This window comes from Schizosaccharomyces octosporus (genome assembly GCF_000150505.1).
Source record: "Schizosaccharomyces octosporus yFS286 unplaced genomic scaffold supercont6.1, whole genome shotgun sequence".
NCBI classification, from domain to species: Eukaryota; Fungi; Ascomycota; class Schizosaccharomycetes; order Schizosaccharomycetales; family Schizosaccharomycetaceae; genus Schizosaccharomyces; species Schizosaccharomyces octosporus.
In genome coordinates this window covers 2,192,268-2,216,388 of record NW_013185619.1, presented here as the reverse complement: position 1 = coordinate 2,216,388, position 24,121 = coordinate 2,192,268, and the positions used below count along the sequence as shown (strand labels likewise).

Here is a 24,121-nt window from a genome sequence, read left to right as displayed (position 1 = left end):
GACTCTATCTATATTTGTACTCATAATGAAACGAAGTCCTAAATAGAATTTTGTTTACTAACGACGTGAAGCTAAATTTCGTTAATGTGTCAACTATCACTAGGTCCTTGGTATATGGCTTACTACTGTCTCCCATTTTAAGTACTAGAGGATTGTGCTCTTCAGTTTTCTAATTGTTAAGTAACCTTATTCTTAGAAATTTACAGTAAACTGAAGGAATGAGTGTGAAGCAATGGGGAATTACTCCTCCCATCAGTACTGCTCCAGCTACTGAGCAGGAAAACGCTTTAAATACCGCGTTAATCGATGAACTGAAACGTCAAAACCTCTTCGAATCATCGGCTGAATCTGAAAGACGTATTAAAGTGTTAGATGACTTGCAACGGATCGCTACAGAATTTGTGAAGAAAGTGTCTTTGGCAAAGCACATGAATGAGAAGATGGCTAACGAAGCTGGTGGTAAAATCTTTACTTATGGTAGTTATCGCTTAGGTGTTTACGGACCAGGTTCGGATATTGATACCTTATTAGTTGTACCTAAGCACGTTTCACGAGAGAACTTTTTCCAGGATTTGGAACCTATGCTACGCGAACGAGAAGAAATTACTGAATTGGCTTCTGTTCCAGATGCATATGTCCCCATTATTAAGTTCAAGTACTTTGATATCAGCATTGACTTAATTTTCGCTCGACTTTCGGTACCTAAAGTACCTAGGACTTTAGAGTTATCAGATAATAATTTATTAAAAGGTGTTGAAGAACGTTGTATCCTAAGTTTAAACGGTACTCGTGTTACTGATCAAATTTTGCAACTTGTGCCTAACCGCGCTGTTTTCAAGCATGCGCTACGAGCTGTTAAATTTTGGGCCCAGCGCCGTGCGATATATGCAAATGTGATTGGATTCCCTGGTGGTGTCGCATGGGCCATGATGGTTGCTAGAATTTGTCAACTATATCCGAATGCTGTATCTTCTGTTATTGTTGCAAAGTTTTTCCGAATCCTACATCAATGGAACTGGCCTCAACCAATTCTATTAAAACCAATTGAGGATGGCCCTCTCCAAGTACGTATATGGAATCCTAAACTATATCCCTCAGATAAAGCGCATAGGATGCCTATTATTACACCTGCCTACCCTTCGATGTGTGCAACCCATAATATTACACCTTCAACTCAAGCTATCATCCTCAGTGAAATGGTTCGTGCTGGAGAAATTGCTGATCAAATTATGGTTGGATCAGTAGGTTGGTCTGCGTTATTCCAAAAGCATGATTTTTTCCATCGTTATAAGCATTATTTAATGATTACTGCAGCATCTAAAACTGCTGAAGGACAGTTAAAATGGTCTGGTTTGGTAGAATCAAAGCTTCGTCATCTTGTTACTAGATTGGAATTGGTCGAAGCTATAGCTTTGGCTCATCCCTTCAACAAAGGATTCGATAAAATCCATAACTGCAAATCAGAAGAAGAAGCGCATCAGTTAGCTAGTGGAATTTCTCTAGATGTTGCTTCACAGACTGCTGATCTTGAAAGACTAGCTGCCGATGCTAATGGACAAAACGAAAATGAGGATGAAAAGGAAGAGAAAAAGATCTATCCTGTTTACACTACTACTTTTTACATTGGTTTGGAACTAGAAAAGAAAAAAGGACAACCTATCAAAAAGTTAGATATATCGTGGCCTGCTCAAGAGTTCTACGAATTGTGTAAAAAGTGGGATAGATATGATGAAACCCAAGTGAATGTTTTTATAAAAAATACAAGAAAGTACGTGCAATGCTAGATGTTTAATAATTTTCTAACGTTTCAGTGTCAATTTGCCCGATGAAGTGTTCGAACCGGGAGAAGAAAAACCGAAGTCCTCTAAAAAGAGATCTTACAATGACGCTGGTAATAATAATGAAGTAAGTGTAGTTAAGTTGTTCAAGAATTACAATCTAACCATGTAGACCATGAAACGTCAAAAGATTTCTACCGCATAAAATTTGAAGAAAAGGGAATAGCCGCTGTTAGTATGCTTTTAGAGTGCAGATGATATTTTCGGATTATATTTTAGTTGTCTTAGCTTTTTGTTTTGTATACTTACTGTCTCTCGTAATTAAAATGAAGATGAATTTAAGATTATAAGGCCGGCAATATGCGATTGATACTTTTAAAGTAGTGAGATTAAATGAGTGAAATTAATTTCAGAAATAACCATATTCTCGTGAAACCTGTGTAGCGTTACATCAATTTTAGATTTTTCAAATCTGAAATGGAAAAGCTTAAACCAAGCACGTAAAAGACAACACCAATAGAGCTGAACACAATCAATAAAACGATACCGACACTAACACCGAGATCAATCATATCTTTTTTATGTTGTTGACGAACTTCTTCGGAAACAGCAACTTTTGCAGATTCATCCTTGGTATTGCCCTTCTTTTCTTGGAAAAGCTTTTCAGAAAATACCTTGTCATAAAGCTCACGGTAATGACGAGGGAAGATTGCTTCACAGGCTTGCTCAATATTTCCACACTGGATAGAAATTTTCATGAAATTGGGATCCTTAGGCGTATTTTTATAATGAATTTGGCGAGTGTAGCGCAAAAACATATCACAAACGTTCTTGATGTTAACAGAATGAAGTACAATTTGAACTGCTTGGCCTTTGCGGATCTTAACGTTAGCCTGGAACATAGTTGGGTTCCTGAATACAGTTGACAGGGTAGCAATAGCCATAACTTGAGGAATAGCGACAAAATTAAAGACCTTCTGATTCTGTAAAGAAGCTATATAACTAAGAGCATCAGTAGCATGAGTTAAAGCATTAGCGGTCATTTCAGAAAGACAAGTAAGTGCTTTTTCGGAGTTTTCAGGTTGGCAGAATTCCCCAAAGTTCGTAACATACTTTGACCAGATTTCTTTAGGCCAAAAGTGTCTGTTATCATCGAAATCTTCACGGTAATCACGAATAATGTTTGTCTTTTGTAAGAACAAACCAAGAGAGTTGGAGATGTCCACGGCATTGGTAAATTCAGGATCTTCTAATTTAGACTCAGCAAACAATCGGGATAATCCAATGCCAACCAATCCTGCCACGTAATGGCAGTATTGATCATAGTCCTGCACTGTACTAACAGAAAAGCCATCATTCTTTCCTGACAAAGTCGCATAATGAGCCATTCCTTCACCCATTTCTTTCGTAATTTCTTGGATAATGCTTCTGTATCCTTTATTAAGCTTTAGAAATTCGGAAATAATGATATTGAACTTTACTAAGAGCTCCCTATCTTTTTCATTGGGACCAGACTCCTCAAAGTTCCATCCCTCTTGTTCAATTTTTTCATGAAATGATCGTAAAATAGGAACTTTCTTCTCTAAAGACAAGGTCATATCATCTTCTACTGTATCCAATCCTCGAAGAACCAGATAGAATAACATCACAGCTTCTCTTAATTCATCCGGAAGTGCCTTAATGACTGCTGAGAAAGATCTAGATGTCTTGTCTAAAAGAATGTAGCATTGACGAATATCGTGAGGAAGCTCTTCGTCTTCAGCGAAAGTTGGTACATCGTGCCATAACTTATACTGGCACATACACCGAAATTCTTCCACTCGATTCGATAGTTCAGAAAACATGTTCTCTTTAGTAAAATCACTTAACTAGTTTTCTAGTTGGTTGTGGTTAATAAAGAGTTTCTAACAATATAGGTATGTCTACCTTTGGTATTGTAATCCTCGCCTGCGTTGTTATGCACCAGGATCATATTTATTGCAATATATGACTCATATATTATTATATTTTTGCACATACTCGTTACAGTAATTCCAAAATCAATTGCTCGCTCTGTTTATTAGCTGAAATTAGTCATAAACCTATTCTAGATAATAAAAAATGTAAATATAAGAATCATTAACTGTCTTCCAATTCTCAACTCTATAAAGTTTTGATTACACGAAATACAGAAATCGGACTACTTACATTTCAGTCAGACATAAAAAGTATCTAACGGCACCTAATCATTCGAATAGATGGAACATCATTTACAAGATATTAGACTTCATAGTCTTAAATACGCGGCAAAGGAACTTACAAGTAATGATGATCGAAGTTCTCACCAATCCCTCAGAGTAATTTTTGTTTTATAAACATAAATTAGAATAACTAATCTAATTTAGAAAAACCGTAATCGGTAAAAATTGGCCTTTTTACTTGGCAAAAAAACCAAAGTGCATTCCTTTATTGACAAATAAAGCCATCAAAAGCAAGTATTCTTTTCATCCTTCATATCCTGGGTCATTTCACCTTGTTAAACTACAACTTCTAACCGTCACCAATATACAGCACCAGCACAAAAATTGAAGTTGTATTGAGTAACCTGGTTATCTGCCAATATAGCAAGTGGACCAGAAGCTTGTGACACCTCGCTCGTGCCATTAAAAATTTGGAAGAGAGGAACGCCAGCAACAGCCGCATTGTTTTGTACAAAGCTGAAACTGTTCGCCGTAACACCAGCTTGCATATTAGCGCTACCCAATACAGTACCATTTATAGACACCTTAACAGTGAAACTAGAACTTGAAAAGGCAATCACGTCAATTTCATCTCTAGAGTTCTGACTGTTTTGAGGTTCTCCAATTGGATCTCCAGTCGCTTTAGCATTCTTAGAATGGACGCGGTAAGTAAAGAAAAGCGTTGAGGGGCCGTGAAAGTTGGATGGAAGACCCGTTGTTCCTTGCTTGTACATTTGAATAAAGTATGGCAAAGTCGATGCCAATGGAACATGAGTGAACGCATCAACCCAATCGTGAGCATTGGAACCATCTACAGGGAATGCTGCATTGTTGTTTGTAGGACCAATGTAATGGCTTTCGCCATAGTCATTCCAAGTAATGACTTGAAGGTAATCCGGTTGAAGTTTAATCATTTGCATCCATCTACTATACCACAAACCTTCGTAGAAAAATACAAAATTCTTCGAGGTAAAGTGGGTGAACATACAAGGACTTACACCTCCCATATATTTCTTATTTGAGGATCTGGCATGCTGCAAATAGACTTGGTCTTCGGAATCAGACAGGGGTGTTCCAGTGTAGTAAGGCCAACTGTTCCATTTGAGAAATCCATCAGCGACGGGATGAGTCTCATAGATATTATTAGCATCGAGGGCCCAAGAAGGTAAGAAAAAGATATTGATCCCAGAGGACGCTAAAGCATCCTTGACTTGCGTTTGCCAACCGTCGTTAGCATTGGCCTGTCCGAAAGTATTTGTTTCACCGGCAAATGTTCCGACCAATACTTTACCATCGATAGTAGCTTGGTGATTTCTATAGGCAAAAGTTTTGACATAATTTGTCACAACACTAGCGGGAACATTACCCATTGCTGCCATGTCCACATTCAGATACAGTTTGAAATCCTTATTTACTGCATCGGCAGCATTATATACTAGCTGAAGCTTTTCCATCATCCAACTATCATTGCCAAAGTTCAAAGCGAATCCGTCAAACCCGTAACCCACAGCATTATTGATATCCCATTCAAAGTCAGCTTGTTGATAAGTGCTTGTCAAACCCATCATAAAGTGGGCTACAACAGCCTTTTCGGGAAGATCAGCCGTCTTCACTGTTGCATCTTTAGAAGCGAAAGATGGCTTATGCTTGAAAGGGTTTTTGAACTTAATGGATTTCAATTTTTGAGGTATCCTTTTTACACAACATATGTCGTTACCCATGGATATAAACCGTTACTTGCTTTTTGATGGAATAAAATAAAGGAATGACTTGGTAAAAGACGGCAGGCACGGACACAGGAATAGTATCGGGTTATCCTACAATTTATAGTAATTTCAAATGTAAACAAAGACCAATTTAGTAAACAAACAGATCTGCAAAAAAAAGGGGATATTCATTGTTCATTGAATAAAACAACTCCTGAAATACATCATTCAAACATTTCTTTTTTCTTTTTAAAAACTAAACCTTCCAATAAGCAAAGCTTGAGGAACCGTCATATCTAAGTGTAAAAGTAGTGTTTATTTACGTTTGTTTATATTGACTTTGAACCTTCCGTTTGGTAAAAAGTTGGAATAATATCAGAAGCTATACTGTATAATTAGTTTCACAATGTGGATGTTATCGTTGTATGAACAAGTACTTGTACTTATACTTGTAAGGTTGGCAGTGTGAGATTTAATGGGAAGACTGAAACAAATCGAATGAGTGAGAAAGTGAAACCTCTAACGTCTTTAATAACCCATGAATGAACACTATACAGAAATGAATATAGGCAAAGGGCGGAAAGATCGATTGGAATAAAACAGAATGTGTGTCTTAATACTCACATGAAATAAGGGATAATAGCTTTACGAGACTTGGGATAATTGGGAAACTCTTTGATATAACGTTGATGTTTCTTTTGAGCCCACACCAACATTTGTACAAATCCAACGGCCAAGAACAGCCAAGCTAAGGTTGTGTTAGAAGTCAAAGTAGAAAATGTCATTCACTTACAAGCCCAAGATTTAGTAATCAGAGCAAAAAATAACCATTCAAGGGATTCAAAGAAATAATTGGGGCAGGAAACCCAGTTGAAACCAAATCCATAAGGTATGGCACGTTTGGAAGAACCCTCAGGTCGCAAATTTCGAAGCTCCAAATGAATTTTCAAATTCGATAATAAAGACACCTACAAGTGTTAGCAAAGGATAAATGCGTTTATCTTCCAATGAATAAAATTTAAGAAAACTTACGGTCCAACCAATAGTATAGAAGGTAAATAGTTTAGGACAAATGTAATCTTGGGAATGCCATGGCCCGTAGATGAAAAAGGCAAGAAGTAAACCAGAAAGAACGTGGTAATGAAAGCAATTCTTAAAAATATTTCGGAATGGCATAGTTGCAGAAGAAAAGCGATGAACGTATATGCTTTCATATTCACGCTTCAAGAAATGCAAAATAATCATTATAAAAGCAACCTTTTGATTTAACGATAAGCTGAATTCTTGTCGATATATAAGCTTTAGATTCAAAAGGAAAAGAGTATGAATAATTAAGGGACCCAAGTATTCAATAACATAGACTGTCCTCCAACCAATTTGGGGTCCCAGATCTTTCACCCATATGGTCGTTCCAGTGCCGATTCCAAACTTTCGAAGTGTTTTTCCTGGAACAAGCACTGTACCATCAACTGTACTCAATCTCAACCGTTCAATGGGTAGTCGGGTTCTTTGAGAAATCTCTTCCTTCAGTTGGTCAATTGAACCATCTAAAGGAAACTCAAGATTTTTAGGTAAGGATTTTATTTTCCTTCCTCTAGAAGCTAAGCTGATACTCATTTCTTCTCAAACTTTTTGTATTGAGGTATGTGTTGTCGTTGGGTTTCTTTCACCTCATACATTCGTGAGACATATCCTGCGCGGAGGTCTACTCAGCAGATGCCTCACAAAAGTGAGTTAATTTCATTCGTTTTGTTTATAATAGCTTAAAATTGTTTAAATAATTGACCATGTGTGCTCAAATATTGAAGTAAATGAAATTTAAAGGTTTGGTCTACTAAAAATCATTCGATCATAAACAGTTAATTTAATTTATTAAATATGTTCCACATAATAGGTAGATACTAACATAAACAACAACAAAGTCTAATTCAGACACCATGCTAATAACTTGTCAGCAGGCTCTATCGAAACAGCTTGAGAGACTCTTCACAATAACTGCAAGCACAGACTGAACGATAACAGATTCATTAACAGATATAGATTCACAAAATGTAAATTGCTTGTCTTCACAAAACAATGTCATTACTGAAAATATCGATTTCACTAGACAGAATAATTACTATCATCAAAAAATTGTCGTGCACACACATAAAACAAAGCGAGACGAAAAACCAATAAAAAAATTAGACTCATAAGTAATAATTTATTCTTCCATTCCCTAAGAAAGCCTAAATCCAGGTCAATAATATAAGATGCCATGGCTTAATGACAAGAACTTGTAAGCTTTAATTGCTTTAACACTTGTTTTTTAGCTTTGGAGAGCTAACTTTTTGCTCAGAGTTCACCTAGAGTTTCTAAAAGGACCTTTCTGCCAGACTCTGTTAAAGAGGGATGGCCGTTCTCGTTATCTGGAATAAAAAAGCGTGGTTTCCATTCAGTGTTCGATTCATGACGCATAGCAGAGTCTTGTCTTTGTTGTTCTTCGATTTCTTGTTTAGCCTTGGTGGCTTGAGGATATCGCTTGCTAACAATGTTTTGAGTGACAGGATACCAAATCTTGCGAGATTCGAAAGGGAATTGTTTATTCAGAGGAGGACAGCGCTTATGGACCAAATCCAGCTCATTCAAATCAACCAGCATTTTCGATTCTGAATCACCAGCGTAATTGTAAAAAATACAATTTCTCCAGTTTCCTTTGAGGGTAGCCAATATGCAATCATTGGGAACTGATTTAATAGTATCATAACAATCATTTTCAGGGTCATAGCGAAAAACGACACCCTCAACTAAACTCTTTGGTTTCCCAAGCCAGCGTTCTTCCACATAAGTCACGATAGCCTTGATGCGAGTTCTGGGACAGGTAATATATGTGGAATCTTGCATATTAATATGAAGATTACCTCGAAGTATTCCACCAACAGAAGCAGATGGATGTGTGCATAGATATTCTTCATTATCTCTATGATTGAAACGTACATAGACACCCTTGTTGAGGTGTCCAGAGGAAACTTTGAAAGAGGTTCCAGTAAACCCAACGGAGATTTGATCCTGACCAAAAATTTCTACACCCTTGGAAGGACATGCAACAATATAAGCACTGACAGCAGGATGATGGGAAGTTTGCTCAGCCATGAAAACAACAGGGTGCTTTTGAGAAGTACGGAGTCCTGATTGCTCATCATTGTAGCGCGTGGAATCGGAAGTAGGAATCGTGGACTCATAAGGTTCGTTTGCGCTCCCAGAACTTGGGGGTTGTAAATTAGATAGCGAAGAAGTAAGGGAATCCTGATTTAAGTCGGGAGTAGAAGCAGAAGCGTTTTCGTCGGGAACATTATACTTTGAGCTCTTCTTTGTCGACTTCTTTCCCATAAGGCTCTTACTGGATTGTGATCGGGATGTGGAAGGGCGAAAATATCCAGTTCCTATCGGGTACTTTGTTGATTCAGTGTATTCCGTCTTGTGCAATGGAAGGTGAGATGATTCAGGATCAATGGTATGGTCTTCACGAACAACTGGCTCATCCACATCCCATTTGCAGCGAAAAAATTCACCTAAAACTGAATTGTATGGCTTCACTACACGACCCCGTATAAATCTTAAATCCTTTGTGAACCACCAGCGTAAAACAGACAGCATGCGCTCAAGATCGTCATCATTATCGCCCATAGTTGCAAAGTAATCTGGTCTATCTACATAATTCCAATACTCCAAATTTCCTACTGGTTCCAAAAGTTGAGCTGGCAGGCTGAAGCGTAAGGATGCAATGTCTTTCACCCCGATACATTGTTTCAAAATCGATAAAACTAGCTTAAATTTTCCTTCCTCTTTCTGATATCCTTCCACCTGTCCCTCATCGCCGACAAATTCTTCAGGAGCTACATTAGGATCTTGATTTTCCTTTACTTCAAGCTGGCTTTCTTTCGACATTTTCTTATTTATTTCCAAATCAAAGCCAAATTCTAACGGCGCTTAAACCTCTTTACTTACAATGTCAATCAAGTGTTGTGGCTTTGGAAAAGATAAACTTGTAAAGGTAAAGTAGTCAGTAAGTGCACGATTTTCAGATGTAAAGCAAAAACAAACGCTTAAGTCATACCCTGTCCCCGGTAAATCGAGTACCGTAATCATGCATCCCGTCGCGTTAAACCATGTCACTGAACCACCTTAAATATTGTTCCTTAAATTCAGTTGAGAAATAACCAGCCAAGTAAAATTTGTATGAATGAATGTTGGAAATGTAACTACAACCAAGGGACAAAAAGGAAATTACACCTCTCTAAAACTAAAGGCCACTTTTAAAACATTGTTGTTCTCTTAGATGCTTAAGTATTATTTACATAGAATACTACCCAAATTCTGGGTCGGAATGATGCAAGACAAAATCGGAACATACGTTTTCTATAACAAGAGTTCCATCGCATGTTCGTAGTGACTTTAACAAAAATTGTATTAATTCCGTTATTTTCTTTTTTATACAACACCAAGCTACATACTATACTGGCAGGACCAATCAACCGAACCTGAAAAAAAAGTTTTCTTTAGATCTTTAACGTCCTATTCCGTACAACAGAATACTGTATTTTCATATCTTCCTTAAGCTGAAGGAAGCTTGAGATCAGCAATGCTCCGAGAAAGAGTTTGCTCCAAATTTTGACTTTCGTATCCCAATGACTTTGTACGATCAATAATTTGTTGGAAAGCAGAATACTTGGGATGCTCAATAATGATAGATTCCTATAACAGTTAGCAATACTCGAACATAATTCTTTTTTTTTTCATTTTCACTTACCCCGTCCATCTTTGCCTTGAAACTGAATTGAGGTTCGGGTTCAGGCTCTTCAGCTTCTGTTGTAGTCTCGGTCTCTGGAATGATATCTCCAGTGCCAGCGGTTGAAGAGGCAGTATCTGATTCTTCATTGTTAGCTTGATTAGTTGCGGCAGCGGCAGTTGAACCGGCAGCATTGTTTTGGTTTTCTACAAGTTGAATGAGTTGCGCACTGTCCATCTCCAGCTTATTTGCCAACTCATCGACACTAATGACACTATGGATACGACAATAAGCTTCAGCTAAGAGCTTACGAGCAGCTTCCATAAAGTGGTCACAGAGAGAAACTAGGAAGAAGTCTGTCTTCAAAACTTCTTCACACTCTCTCAAGCAACGTTGTGTCTTCTCAAAGTCAACTTCAGAGTATAAAGCAGAAATAAAGGAAGTGATAGGGTCACTATACTCATAGCTCTCTTGGTTGATGATGCGAATAAGATCACGCATACGGCGTTGATAAGATTGTCTGGGATTACGGGGCTTTTGATTAGCATTATTCTGGTTGGTAACAACAGCCACCGCCAGATATCTCAACAACCAAGGGCATGATGTTTGAATAGTATTCAGGTATGGTGTATAAAAAAATAAATCACAAAGAGTATCACAGCCATTGGCATGGTTGAACAAGGGGAATAAGGACCAGTGTAATAACCAGGTACGATCCTTCAATTGAACAGCTGCATCCTTGAAACTGCGGGAATCAACCATTTCTCGAAGCTTACCCAACTCTTCCATAGCACCATCCCAATCAACAGTCAAAATTTCAGAAGCAAATTTGCCCCAAGTGGCAGAAGCATTCAATTCAGTATCCTTGCTAAATGCACGGAAATGGTACAACAAATCAGAAGCACCACCATAATTACCACAGTTGTATTGAAACTGGGCGAACTTGTACAGGACAGCGATCCTTTCAGGAGTAATGTTATAATGCTCTTGCAAATGTTGTAAGTTTTGGCCCTTGTCTTGACGGAGAGCTGCAATCAAATCAGGGTTCTCCAAAACACCTAAAATTCCCTGCACTTCCTCTTCTAACTCGGAGAGTTCATCCAAAACACTTTTTCTCTTCTCAGCAAATTGATTTGCCAAAGCTTCATCTGTTTGACCACCATGGAGCTCCGTCCATAAATTAGCAACATAGTCTGTCATATTGGTATCCTTAAGCAAGTCATACTTAGCCTGCAACAATTCCTTAGGATTGTGTGTGTTTCTCAAAGACAAGAACTCCAGCAAAGGAAAAATTAAATGGCGGTCAAGATGCTGCATAATTTTTTGCGACAAGTCATATTTGACCGCTATATACGGTTAGTTTTACTTGTATAAAATAAAATTTAAGTTTTCTTACCAAGAGAGCTTGCGCTTTTAACTTCAGAACTCATTTTTACTACTTCTAGTAAAAACCAGTAGTGTGGTGGTGGAGGAAGGATCGAATGCCACCAGCATTCTAGGGCTTCCCGGTAGTTTCGTCAAAAAACGTAGTAATATGTTAGACTGAATTTTTAACTTTTAAAGCTAATTAGTTAATTGTTTTTAAAAAATAATATTTGTATGCCTCAAACTCTACAACATGTTGACCGACCCCATTCGGATGAAATTGCTTAAAGTCGTCGAGCTTTCATATGATCAACATAAAATGGATGAATTACCACGATAATAATACTATGTTCTAAATTACGGACATATAGTATGCGAAACGTACAACTACTTATAATAAATCGGACTGTTACGAAGAAATATGCTGAAGAAGCTTTAATTTTTTATTACAAGCAAAGTTTTCACACCGTAAGCATTTTTAAATCTCCCTACTGAAATCCAATAATATAACAAAAAGTGAAAGAATAACTGAAGATTATTCTTCCTTGTGACTCTTCTTTTTCTTCTTACTCTTCTTGGAGTCTTCATCAGCATCATCTGAAGAGCGCTTCTTCTTAGACTTTTCTTTCTTTTCACCCTTCTCCTTCTTTTCTTTCTTCTCCTTTTTGCTCTTCTTGTCCTTCTTGTCGGCATCATCCTTAACTTCTTCCTCAGCAACGTCCTCTTCGTCAGCATCCAATTTAACATTGGAAAGAGCCTTCTCATAAGCTTCGGACATGGCGACGCTGTTTCTGGTAGGAGCAACGCCGGTATCGTAAAAGCCTAAACGCTCATCAACTTGACGACGCAATACCTCACCAAACGCGGTGGAAGGAATATCACTGAAGTTGTCAATACGACTGGCGATGGAGCATTTGTTAGCAAGGAAACGAGAAATACGACCCTTGTTCTTGCTGCCTGCCTTGCCGATGAAACTAGAGTGATAAATGATACCATATTTGGGTGTGTTACCACGAGTCTTCAAAGCACGGAAAAGAGCCTTTTCGGCACCGAGGATTTGAACAGTAGAGGCAGGGCACTTGGAAAGATTGGTAAGACTACCAGCGTGAGAAATCAATCTAGCACCAACCATTTCACCAATTAATTCAGCAAGGTTAGGAGCTACAACGCTCATCTTTTGAACTAGATAATTATGAAGTTGTCTACGATATTCACTCAACTTAATGACGCGTTCGGCAAAAGCACTGATGTTTTCCAAATCGATGGCAGAGATGTCTTGACCCATAGAGACACGAGCAGAGCTGATGATACTTTGAGCAACATCCTTGTCATCGTCGACAAGGGCAGCCAAATCATGCAAAATTTCGTCGTTCACAGAATTCTTATCACCAATGAATTTGGCAACGAGGGCATACTTATAGTTTTCACCGACAATCTTAGACAGCTCAGGGAAATGCCAAGAATACCATTCCTTCATACGCATAGAGAATGTATTAATATCCTTGTCCAATTGATCGAGGATAGCAATGGCTTGAATAATCATGTTGTCGTTACGATTGACATTGAACTTCACCTTGGCACGAGAGTAAGAGTGACCCAAACCCAACTGAGCTCTTTCAAAGTCACCAGCAGAAAGTTGCTTCAACATCTTGTCACCATGATAACGGATACCACGCAAAAGATCTTGAGCAAGGTCAGAAGTATCGCATTCGATACCTTCAAGCTCACCCTTAATGGATGAAGCCAAGTTTTTGTCTTGAACTCCCAAAGAAATTTTCTTCTTCTTTGAGGCTTTGGGCAAATTTAATTCCAAAAAGCCCTTCAAGTACTCGTTCATAACGCCTTCAGAAACATCGTTTGCATTTTCTAAAGCGTGTGCAGCATTTTTGAAAGGAACAAAGCTTCTCAATTGCACGACCTTTCCGAACTTCGAGAGGTCTTGAAGAGAGAGCTGGACTTCCTTAGTTTTACCAGCAACTTCTTCTGCTCCAACTACGTCAAAGAGGGAATAACCCGTTGCGGATTCATACAACAAGTAGTCGACCATTTTTTTCCACTTGTTTGCAACTAGATGCCGCAACTAGTCCTGATGTAGGTGCTATGGATAAAATTTGTGCGCCCTTGGTGTTAAAGGCATACTCACCGTTATTCTACCACCGTATTGTAAAATACCGTTGTTATGAGAATTGTACTTCGTAATTTGGATTTACATTTATAAAATTCCCTCCTACCACTGCGTTACATTAATTTCTTCAAGGAAATAGCAACAACTCGTTATTCATCGACGCATTCAGGTAAAGACACAAGCATCCTTTACTACAACAAAACTCTCGAAGGGATATCAAAAAATCAATGTTATCGTTATTGAATCCTAAAGCAGAGTCTATTCAGCGCTCGCAAGCGTTGCAGGTAAGAAATTTGGATTTTACCAGAGTAGCGCGTTTGCTAACACAGAGTTAGGTCAATATTTCCGCTGCAGTTGGTCTTCAGGATGTATTGAGAAGCAACCTGGGTCCTACGGGTACCACCAAGATGTATGTATTCTTCTTTGAAAGTATTTCACTAACGAATTTCTTAGGTTGGTTGATGGTGCTGGTGGAATTAAACTCACGAAGGATGGAAAAGTACTTCTTACAGAAATGGTAAGGAAATTGGGAAATGAATTGAAAGTCTGTTGTGTCTTTTTGATTTATTTTTATCTTTAAGTACTCGACTGGAGTTCGATTTCCAAATGGAATTTTTTTTTAACAATAAGTAGCAAATTCAAAATCCCACCGCCTCTTGCATCGCTAAGGCAGCTACTGCTCAGGATGAAGTTACTGGAGATGGTACGACATCTGTTTGTCTCCTTGTTGGTGAGCTTCTTAAACAGTCTGAGTTGTATATTCGTGAAGGTCTTCATCCATCTTTAATTAGCGATGGTTTTGACCTTGCAAAGATAGAATCCTTGAAGTTTTTGGAAGACTTTAAAACAAATTTTGAAGTTGACCGCGAAGTTTTATTGAACGTTGCCAAGACATCATTGAATACAAAGATATCTTCCAAAGTTGTGGAGTCCTTGGCTCCCGCAGTCGTAGATGCTGTATTAGCTATACGGAAGGACAATGGACCGATTGATCTTCATATGGTCGAAATTATGAAAATGCAAAACCGTTCGTCTTCTGATAGTAAAATTATAAAAGGACTTCTTTTAGATCATGGAACCCGTCATCCTGATATGCCCAAACAAGTGAAAAATGCTTTTGTGTTAACTCTGAATGTTTCTTTGGAGTATGAGAAGAGTGAAATTAATTCTGGCTTCTTCTATAGTACCTCTGAACAAAGAGAACGTTTGGTTGAAAGCGAAAGAAACTTTGTCGATCAGAAACTTCGTAAAATTGTTGAACTTAAGAAGGAAGTTTGTGAAAGAGATCCCACTTCCAACTTTGTAGTTATCAATCAGAAAGGTATAGACCCTCTTTCTTTGGATGTTTTGGCAAAGAATGGTATTATGGCTTTACGACGTGCCAAGCGTCGTAATATGGAACGCTTACAATTAATTTGCGGTGGTGTTGCTCAAAATAGTGTCGAAGATCTTACCCCTGAAGTCCTCGGCTGGGCTGGTTCTGTGTATGAGCAAACCATGGGTGAGGAAAAGTTTACTTTTGTTGAAGATGTTAAGGAACCTAAAAGTGTTACGATTCTTATTCACGGACCCAATGACTACACCATCAAGCAAATTCAAGATGCTACAAGAGACGGTCTTCGCGCCGTTAAAAACGCTATAGAAGATAATTGCTTGGTTGCTGGTGCTGGTGCTTTTGAGATTGCCTGTGCTAGTCATCTCCGTAATAAATTTGCTCAACAAGAAGTTAAAGGAAAAGCTAAAATGGGTGTCTATGCTTTTGCTGATGCCCTTTTAGTTATACCAAAAACTCTAGCTGCCAACTCGAGTTACGATATCCAAGATGCTATAGTAGCTTTACAAGAAGAAGCTACGGAAGGATATAAGGTTGGACTTGATATTCGAACCGGGTTACCATTTGATCCTGAAATAGAAGGAATCTACGATAACTATAGAGTCATTCGCCATATGTTGCATTCTGCTACAGTTATTGCCGGCAATTTAATCAGCGTGGACCAAATTCTTCGTGCCGGCCGAAGCAGTTTGAAGGAAGGACCCCCAGAGTAAAGAGGTAAAAGAATATAGGTATTGACGTTGATTATTTTGAATGTTATTTTTAATAGCACATGGGCTCATAAGATAAAGAAACGATAAGTAGAGAAAGTAAAATTGTTTAAACTATATTCTAGAGTAGTTAAATCCTATACAACCAATATAATCTAGCGATGCTTCCTATTAAGCAATAAATAAGAATAAAGTATAATAAACAAACAGATAGTGAAAAGCCCGAAATTAGTAAGATTATGTGTATGTATTACGTGCTGGGCTTTTGAATAAACAAACCATTATCTTCTCAAAAACACTTGTTCAAAAAGATGGTAAAGCTTATTTGCTTCAAATTTGACATCTTTTGTATCTAAAACAGAATCATGAGTATATCTCTTTTGACTCACCTGTTCTAGAGCGACTTGTAATTCTTTTATGGGTCGTGGATGATTGCCTTCGTATATGGAAATTTGGAAGTTCCCATCCTGTAGCCTAGCAAACGTAAAATAGACATTGGCTGGATCTGCGTTTGTAAATGAGAAATCCAATAGTATGGATTCCTTTTTCATTTGGAGCGCTGAAAATCGAACAACCTCACCGGTCTTGTTGTGCTTCGGCTTGATTCCAATAACGCCGACACCGCGAGCTAGCCTTTTGGATTCACCATTTGTTCCAGATATTTGATTTCTGGCATTGGCCAAATAACTAGCATAGATCTCCAATTGCGTTCGTAAATATTCGTTGTGATCACATATAGCTTTATGAACGTCTTTTAAAGCATCTCTTTCGACTTGAATTCTTCGAATAATCTTATCGAAACTGAGATACTCCTTTTCAACCTCGGAAGCTAAAGGCTCATAATTATTTTCCTTGTAAACAAGATTTAAATCAGATAAACGTTCCAAAAGTTGAATAGCTTTTAAACCTTTTCTAATTAAAGAACTATTTTTGAAATTAGATACCGCATCAGCTATTTTTCGAAGCTGCAAGGGTAACTTTGTTACATGGTGACCGTTAGGGAAAAGCCGAAGTAATTGTAAAAATAATGTTTTAGCATCATCAAACAAGATATCTTCACGCGTGACTTTCAACTTCCTCGATAAATCCGGGATTGAAGATTCCCATCTATTATATAACTGGATGGATACCAACCAATTATCAAACTGAGGGACTGGTTCACGAGCTTCACCAAGTTCATCCATCAAGGTATGAATGTGCGAATTCGGATCAGGTATGTATGGCAAATTCTCCAATATGATTTTATGAGTCAAATAAATCTCGTTAACCGTAATTTCAAGATTCAGGTTCTTTTTGGACAAGGCGACGTACTGATCCAACTCAAGGGCATCGTAGAAGTCATCAACATCACCTAATTTATGAAGAAAATCAAGCACCTTAGTCTCGTATGATCTTAAAAAGGGCTCAAACATTGGAGACTGGCTTTTGGAAGAACTTGTACCATTTGCTACACTTTGAATTATTTTTGCAATAGCAGCCAGAGTTTTTCGAACATTGTCTGACGGATTAGTTTCCAGTAGCATGGATGTCTGGGGCGAAATGATAGCCGGATTGATAAAACGCAGAAAAAAGAACCCGCCAATTAAGGAGCAAATAGTACTATCTGGTACCTTGGGGAAAAAGCGATTGATTAAAGACCGAATCAATTTACAGATCCAACGGATACCATAGGGAACAGCATCTAAGCTTCTTAAAATAGATTCGAGGAATCTTTGAGTTATCTGTTTCAACTCAGTAGAACGTTCAGCAATAGTTTCTTTAATTATGGGTATACTGGCGATCTCTTCAGTGGTTAATCCAGTAACATCATCGATAGGTAAGGTTGCGTTATCGACAAGTTGTTGATAAACTTGAAGAGGATTGATCTGTAACGATTTTGAATCATCAGCGGCAACCTCATTAATTATTTGATATAATATACTTCGAAGATACGCCTGACCAGGGCCTCGACGTGTGTACGTTGTCATCATTCGAGAGACAGGAGTATTTGCACGGAGTAAGGACGTGACATCTGAAGTAGCTTCAAATTCACTAGTAAGAACCATTTGAAACAAGGAAAGGAGAAGATGTTCCTCTCTGCTTTCATATTGATTTCCGTAGATATTAAACATGACTATTTGCAAAAGAGCATCCATGTTTGATAGCTTGACACGACGAACCAAACTAGCAACATACGAAGGCTCTGACTGAAGAAGAAAGAAGAGGGCTCCGTATAGTTGAATTTTCTGATCGTCGGGAAAGTCACCCCTCACTTCGTTGTATGAACCGCTCAAGCGTTTTGCAAATTCATTTTGTTCTTCTTGAGCCATACGGTTCTGAATCAATAAGGCAATTCTAGAGTCCAAAAAGCGAACATCTTTTTCAAGAACGAAGTTTCGCTTGGACTGAATAGATATTCTCTGCTTGAGTTCTTGTAGCTCACGATCAAGTCTGTAAAAATCATCTTCAAATTCTGTTCCACTATCTAAATCAATGGTATAAAGGGTAGACGTGCTCTGACGATGTCGTAAAACCGAAAGGCGGTTCTTTAAAGTGCCGGAGCGTTCTAGCTCCGAGTTCATTGAAAAGAAGTTAACAAAGTGAAAAGAAATGACAATCTAAATTAATGTTTTAGCAATCGATTAAGGTATCGGGTTTCTCTCAATACTCCAAATAACGTTGAAATTAATAATATAAAGATATAAAGAAGGAAATGGATGTAGAATAAACGAAAGACAAACTGAAAAGAATGTGATCCCGAACAGAAAAAGTAGGTAACGAATGCTAAAGAACGTACGAAGAGACAAAAACCGGTGTAAAAGTGAATGTAAAGAAAGAGAAAGAATGTCAGCCAAAAAAAAGGAAAACTAAAATCAAGAAAAGAAAAGAAAGAAAGGTTACAAAAGCAAACGATAATCAAGGAATGAATAAATGTCTTCCAAGGTACTCAAAGAAAAAAAGAAAAAATGCAAAGGCAGTGAGAAAGAACAAAGGGAGAAAGAAGAAAAATAAAAAAAAGAAATAAGAAAAATAGGACTTCTACTTCCTTTAATATTATGGAAACGGATACCAAGTATCCCGTTTCAGCCGTTGCTAACAAACGAAGTAAATGGCTAAAGTTGAAAGGGTCGTCGGCAGACGATACCATGCATGGCTTCAAATTCCAAAGAAAACATGAGAAAACAATAGGTATTAAATTTGCCGAAATAATATTAAATAAGAAAATTGAAAATTATCAGTGAAAGGGGAGGAATGAAAAAGTCCTTTTGTTTTGCGTTGTATTGTTTGTGATTTTTGTTTTGCCTGTAACTGTTACGATGGACAAGAAACTTTTAACAAAGAAAATTTATAAATAAATTAAATAGAAATAAAAAGAAGGAAAGCGTATCTCAACATAAACGTTAAGAATGTTCACCACCTTGACTATGCTTTCAACACTACTACAAACAGGTTCTTGAATTGCAACATTTGAAATGAAAAATTGTTAACGTGCAACTAAAAAATGAAAAAAGTACTTCGTTTAAAATTTAACTCGTGTTTCTACATTCATTTTTCTATTTTATTTTTTTTTCTCTTTTAAATCTCCTTTTTATCTGTTTATTTATTTACGGCTTGCTTTCGGTAAATGTCGCATAACAGCGTTACTTGAAATTTTCAAAGGTCTCGTTACTTTAAGGAACACAAACGAATGACATTGTTACTCATACAAGTAACAAAGGGTAGGTATCATAGCTGGGTTTGTTTGGGTTGTAATAATAAAAATAAAAAGCTATTTATAGTTGTTAACAGGTGTCTAGATGTTTCAATGTAAATGAATATGAAAAACTATTTAAAAAAGAAAACAAGAATTTGTACGCGTAGAATTCAACTATATTTAATAAAGTAGCACGATAAATTGGTCATTTTTTGGTTTCTGAATATCATATGTTGTGCACCATAAATAGTAGCTTGGCAGAAAATTCCACGAGCACTTCGATATATAAAATATTGTAACAAAAACACTCATCTGCTGAAAAGAAGGAAACCGACTACTCATATCTCTCAAGAGAAACAGACACATCCAAAAGGACTTTTTCTATCAATCGCATGGTAGTAGGACCAAGGTGAAGAATATCGACTAGTCTTTCCATCATTCACAAAATTCATTTTTTTTTTTCAAAAAAAAAGGTAAAAACCCACCTTTCGTAGACAACACATCATTTTTTGTTTACATTACTTCTCAGGTGAATATGATCTTCACCTTTTTTGACTCTACGTAAATCCTGAATGTTTACCGTCAAAAATCATCAGCAAAGTCCAATAAAAAATAAATGGAACTTATATAATACAATATTCTTTGCAAAATGAGAATATAAGTTGTGTATTCTAATATGCGACACTTCGTATTGTATCACTAGGCATCTCCGTCACTGCATGGTACGACGCTATCCAAGAACCATATTCTTACTGGTCTTGACAAACGCACGATACCGTACGTTTTGAGCCTTTTTTTTGTTTATACCTACTTACAAGTTTACAAAATACAGAATGCCTTTGTCACCTCAATCAGCAGAGTCTTTACCAAGCTCAGGGCGTCAATCATTTGGCGTCAATTCTGTTTCTGAATTTTTGGCTCAGTTTCCTGTCCCTCAAGGCCTTCCATCAAAATCATGGCAAGATTTACCAGTTACCTTTCTCCATGATAATGAAATCGCTTTGATTGACCCAGAAACGTCCATGGAAGAGGCAAGTTCAATTCTCATTGATCGTGAACTCAGTGCGCTTCCTATTCTTGCCGCCAAGGGAAGTAACGAAATTGTTAGTACATTTGACTACGCCGATTTAAATGCTTTTTTGTTGATGGTTGTGGGTTTTGATGATTTCAATGATGACAGATTTAAAGAACTTGCTGAGAAGGTTCGTGCTGGAAACGTCGTTACAGCATACGAGGTTTCTCTTCTTGGAAAAAGTAAAGATGTATTTATGACTATTCCACCCACAACTACTCTCGGAGAATTGGCAAAGACTTTAGCTAGTGGTATTCGTCGTGTCGCTGTCACAAATGAGTCTGGCGAGTTAAGTTTCATGGCATCTCAAAGATCAATTATTCGTTTCCTTTGGAACAATATCCGTGCGTTTCCAGATTTAGAGCCTCTTATGGCTAGAACGGTATGTCTTTTACACAATTTTAACGGACTTAACCTTTGACTAACTTCTTACTCAGATTCATTCCTTGGATATCGGTAGTTGTGATATAACCTGCATTTCAGGGGATGAAAAAGTTGCCCTTGCATTACGCCAAATGAGTATGTACTTTTTCACTTTTCTTCCACACGTTTTACTTACACTATATTAGACCAAACAGGTATTGGTTCCCTTGCTGTTGTAGATTCTCAATTCCGCTTACTAGGAAATATTTCTTTGGTCGACGTCAAATACGTTACACGGTCTTCGTCTGTTTATCTCCTGAATAAATCTTGTGCCCATTTCTTGAGTGTTATTAAAAGTGAACAAGGCATTCGTGCTGGTAAAGACAGTGCTCCTGCCTTCAATATTTACGAATCCTCTACGTTTGCCTTCACATTGGCTAAACTAGTTGCTACACAATGCCATCGTTTGTGGCTTGTACAATCGCCTTCATGTCCTCCTTCCCCTAAAAACAATTCTCATTTCACTAGCTCTAGTGGAGGTGTGAAGGTGAACCAGCTACTCGGAGTTGTAAGTTTAACGGACATCATTTCCGTGTTGTATGCACATATGAAAGGTACCTTGATTCCTCCTCCAGCTTCTTCTCATAGACATGGACGTCGTGGCAGTACCAGCAGTCATCGAAGCCATAGTAAGGCAAGTGGTGATATCAGTATGCGTCGGTGAATTGCATGAATATTTTGTCTAACTTATTTCCTCTTTCAAATGGAGGGCTTCGTTTCTGGTCTTACCTTTTATTGTTTCCCAATGTGACTCATGTTTCCATATTTATGATGGTTTTGATCTGATACTAATAACCTTTGCTGGGTAAAGTGAACGTTTGTATCTTTGGCTTTCTAAGTCGGTGCTTTATCCTTTTGAAAATTATACAACTAATGTTTTTGATGTTGATTATTGGATTTTCTATATATAATTACTACTAATGGATTGTTTCCTGTGGTTAAATTTTTAGACCGAAGAGAAAATTTATCCGATATCAATTTCTTCTAGGCCACTAGTTTGGTTTTTTTTTTGTTGTCAAATATTGGTAGGTCTTAGAAAGTAACGTCAGTAAATTTACGTGTATGACTTTAGTCGAAGAAATGATCAAAAAAAAAAGATATCAACAGTTAGACTCGATCTATAACGCTACCTTTAAATAGTAATTGACACTCATAATAGTAGTTATACAATTAGACCCACATTTTATGTTTAACAAGATATTTAAAACACGGAATTCTCGTAAATAGCATGACTAAAAATAAATACGGACAGGACAGGGTAAGTTTTTTGACTTTGTACAATAAGGTATTGGAAGATTTGTCAAACAGGCTCATCCGCTAAATAGCTTTCCAAAGGAAAAGTAACTGATTTTGAAACTTTGAAGACGAATTCTCTTGATACATTGACTTTAAACCTTGGACTGTCCAAAGAACGTAATGAGCCCTTATGAGCTGGCAGTAACATTTTCAATGAGGTCAAACTGGTGATTTGATTAAAGACATCTGCAGACAAAACGTGTCTTCCACTTGGGCATATTGCATAGTAGATAGCAAAAAGACGCTCGAGCTCAAATGCTTTAGGTCCCAAGGTTAGCTGGGATAATTTTGCTGTGGGTTTCGTCCTGCTGGTACCATTCTTCGCACCTTTTGCTGGTTCTAGTTTTTGATTCTCTGTGTTTTTTCGCTTCCTTCCACGGCGCTTAGAACCTTTACTATGAGAAAAAAACTGAGCATCTAAACGACTTGGATTATATGATGCAAGAAAAGCAGAAATTAGAAGATATTTAGTTAAGAGAGGTAGGTCCACAGATTTGGCATCATGCATGTATTTAATCTTTGTGGGTTCTATAATGTGCAAACGACGGCTAACCGTAAGATCAGAAGTTAAAGCATGCTTTGCTAATTTATGAAGCTGGGCATAGTCAGCGGGGTGAACATTTCCCTTGACAATAGGCTGTACAAATTGAGGCCAGTGAAGATCCACCACATCTCGAAAAGCTCGATAGTTATTAAGGCAATGAGAGCCAAAAACATTCCATAGAAACCCACAATATTGCATCCAAACACTTAATTCTATTTCATCCTCGAATGTTTCTTCGCCTGTCTCATCAATAAAATCCAAAATAGGAGGCGTATTTTGACAAATCTCTAATATTTCATCTTTCATATATTGCGGGAAAAAAATTATAGGTACAGCAAGTGTACCAATGTATTGTGCAGGATGCGTTGAAAGAGTTAATACCACCGACAGATTAGCGAGATTTGTGTTAAGCGCTAAATCAGCAAACATAGAGAAAAGGATTGGTGATATCTCTGAGAACTGATCAATCTGGTCTAAAACCTGCAATGCGGTTAGTATTCCAGCTCACGATAATTTATTCGCCTTACGAGGTAAACATGATTTTTATTTTTTGAAATATTTTGTTGCAAAAGATGTATGAATCCACTAACTTGGGTTCCTTTTTTATATGCAAGGTCCTGGTCAACGCCCGCGTGTGTAAGGATTCTATACAGCAATAAGGGCGTAGTGAAACATGTCTTTAAATTAATCCAAATAACATCTTTATTAGATAAGTTTAAGGCTTGACTCAAGAGATATGATTTTCCCGTGCTGGAGACTCCGTACAGTATTAAAGAAGGGACGTTACAATCATCATTAAACAGCAATGAAACAAGCTTTTCTATTTGTTCGTCTCTACAAAACACGCATTCTTTGAGTTTATTCTGAAGTTCGTCTGTCTTCATTCGTTCGACGAAATCTACTGTACAAAGAGGTATTTCGAAAAAATAGAGAACATGAAGTGGTAACCGCAATCAAAATGGTTAGTTATTTCAATCATCACCACGAATGAATTAAAAATAACTTACAATTTGTTATTTATTATATACAAAACAACTTTAGTGTTGTATCAAACAGCAATATAATAAAAAATTTGACATAGCTGCAGTACAGTGTATACAAACATCGAT

General features: G+C 37.4%; 11 protein-coding genes across 11 annotated transcripts; 3 read left to right on the top strand and 8 right to left on the bottom strand.

Annotated features, from left to right (window-relative positions):
• The first annotated feature begins 30 nt into the window (after window positions 1–30).
• On the top strand, window positions 31–2,200 carry SOCG_03554 (poly(A) polymerase Pla1). The gene is made up of 3 exons (XM_013162042.1): window positions 31–1,768; window positions 1,812–1,905; window positions 1,951–2,200. Exons 1-3 carry the CDS (start codon window positions 219–221, stop codon window positions 1,981–1,983), a joined length of 1,677 nt encoding a protein of 558 aa, XP_013017496.1. The 5' UTR covers window positions 31–218; the 3' UTR covers window positions 1,984–2,200.
• SOCG_03553 (squalene synthase Erg9) lies at window positions 1,658–3,733 on the bottom strand. The gene has a single exon (XM_013162041.1). It carries the CDS (start codon window positions 3,620–3,622, stop codon window positions 2,225–2,227), a length of 1,398 nt encoding a protein of 465 aa, XP_013017495.1. The 5' UTR covers window positions 3,623–3,733; the 3' UTR covers window positions 1,658–2,224.
• Window positions 3,734–4,105: 372 nt separating this feature from the next.
• SOCG_03552 (glucan endo-1,3-alpha-glucosidase Agn2) lies at window positions 4,106–5,847 on the bottom strand. Its single transcript, XM_013162040.1, has one exon. It carries the CDS (start codon window positions 5,716–5,718, stop codon window positions 4,315–4,317), a length of 1,404 nt encoding a protein of 467 aa, XP_013017494.1. The 5' UTR covers window positions 5,719–5,847; the 3' UTR covers window positions 4,106–4,314.
• Window positions 5,781–7,532, bottom strand: SOCG_03551 (enoyl reductase). The gene is made up of 3 exons (XM_013162039.1): window positions 6,736–7,532; window positions 6,497–6,671; window positions 5,781–6,451 (listed from the first exon to the last, which is right to left on the bottom strand). Exons 1-3 carry the CDS (start codon window positions 7,318–7,320, stop codon window positions 6,324–6,326), a joined length of 888 nt encoding a protein of 295 aa, XP_013017493.1. The 5' UTR covers window positions 7,321–7,532; the 3' UTR covers window positions 5,781–6,323.
• A 14-nt stretch (window positions 7,533–7,546) lies between these two features.
• Window positions 7,547–9,737, bottom strand: SOCG_03550 (oxysterol binding protein). The gene has a single exon (XM_013162038.1). The coding sequence runs from the start codon at window positions 9,628–9,630 to the stop codon at window positions 8,038–8,040; it is 1,593 nt and encodes a 530-aa protein (XP_013017492.1). The 5' UTR covers window positions 9,631–9,737; the 3' UTR covers window positions 7,547–8,037.
• Window positions 9,738–10,034: 297 nt separating this feature from the next.
• On the bottom strand, window positions 10,035–12,035 carry SOCG_03549 (eIF3e subunit Int6). Its single transcript, XM_013162037.1, has 3 exons — window positions 11,868–12,035; window positions 10,493–11,817; window positions 10,035–10,437 (listed from the first exon to the last, which is right to left on the bottom strand). Exons 1-3 carry the CDS (start codon window positions 11,899–11,901, stop codon window positions 10,297–10,299), a joined length of 1,500 nt encoding a protein of 499 aa, XP_013017491.1. The 5' UTR covers window positions 11,902–12,035; the 3' UTR covers window positions 10,035–10,296.
• On the bottom strand, window positions 12,014–13,995 carry SOCG_03548 (U3 snoRNP protein Nop56). The gene has a single exon (XM_013162036.1). It carries the CDS (start codon window positions 13,881–13,883, stop codon window positions 12,372–12,374), a length of 1,512 nt encoding a protein of 503 aa, XP_013017490.1. The 5' UTR covers window positions 13,884–13,995; the 3' UTR covers window positions 12,014–12,371.
• Window positions 13,996–14,100: 105 nt separating this feature from the next.
• SOCG_03547 (chaperonin-containing T-complex zeta subunit Cct6) lies at window positions 14,101–16,164 on the top strand. The gene is made up of 4 exons (XM_013162035.1): window positions 14,101–14,245; window positions 14,297–14,370; window positions 14,415–14,478; window positions 14,595–16,164. Exons 1-4 carry the CDS (start codon window positions 14,189–14,191, stop codon window positions 16,005–16,007), a joined length of 1,608 nt encoding a protein of 535 aa, XP_013017489.1. The 5' UTR covers window positions 14,101–14,188; the 3' UTR covers window positions 16,008–16,164.
• Window positions 16,165–16,285: 121 nt separating this feature from the next.
• On the bottom strand, window positions 16,286–18,565 carry SOCG_03546 (GTPase activating protein Gap1; the record flags this gene model as incomplete). The annotated part of the gene is made up of 1 exon (XM_013162034.1): window positions 16,286–18,565. The coding sequence occupies one exon, from the start codon at window positions 18,563–18,565 to the stop codon at window positions 16,286–16,288; it is 2,280 nt and encodes a 759-aa protein (XP_013017488.1).
• Window positions 18,566–20,348: 1,783 nt separating this feature from the next.
• Window positions 20,349–22,362, top strand: SOCG_03545 (inducer-sexual development Sds23/Moc1). Its single transcript, XM_013162033.1, has 4 exons — window positions 20,349–20,454; window positions 20,510–21,131; window positions 21,187–21,268; window positions 21,319–22,362. The coding sequence occupies exons 2-4, from the start codon at window positions 20,511–20,513 to the stop codon at window positions 21,834–21,836; spliced, it is 1,221 nt and encodes a 406-aa protein (XP_013017487.1). The 5' UTR covers window positions 20,349–20,454; window position 20,510; the 3' UTR covers window positions 21,837–22,362.
• Window positions 22,057–24,114, bottom strand: SOCG_03544 (origin recognition complex subunit Orc5). The gene is made up of 2 exons (XM_013162032.1): window positions 23,540–24,114; window positions 22,057–23,492 (listed from the first exon to the last, which is right to left on the bottom strand). The coding sequence occupies exons 1-2, from the start codon at window positions 23,894–23,896 to the stop codon at window positions 22,473–22,475; spliced, it is 1,377 nt and encodes a 458-aa protein (XP_013017486.1). The 5' UTR covers window positions 23,897–24,114; the 3' UTR covers window positions 22,057–22,472.
• Between the last annotated feature and the right edge of the window lie 7 nt (window positions 24,115–24,121).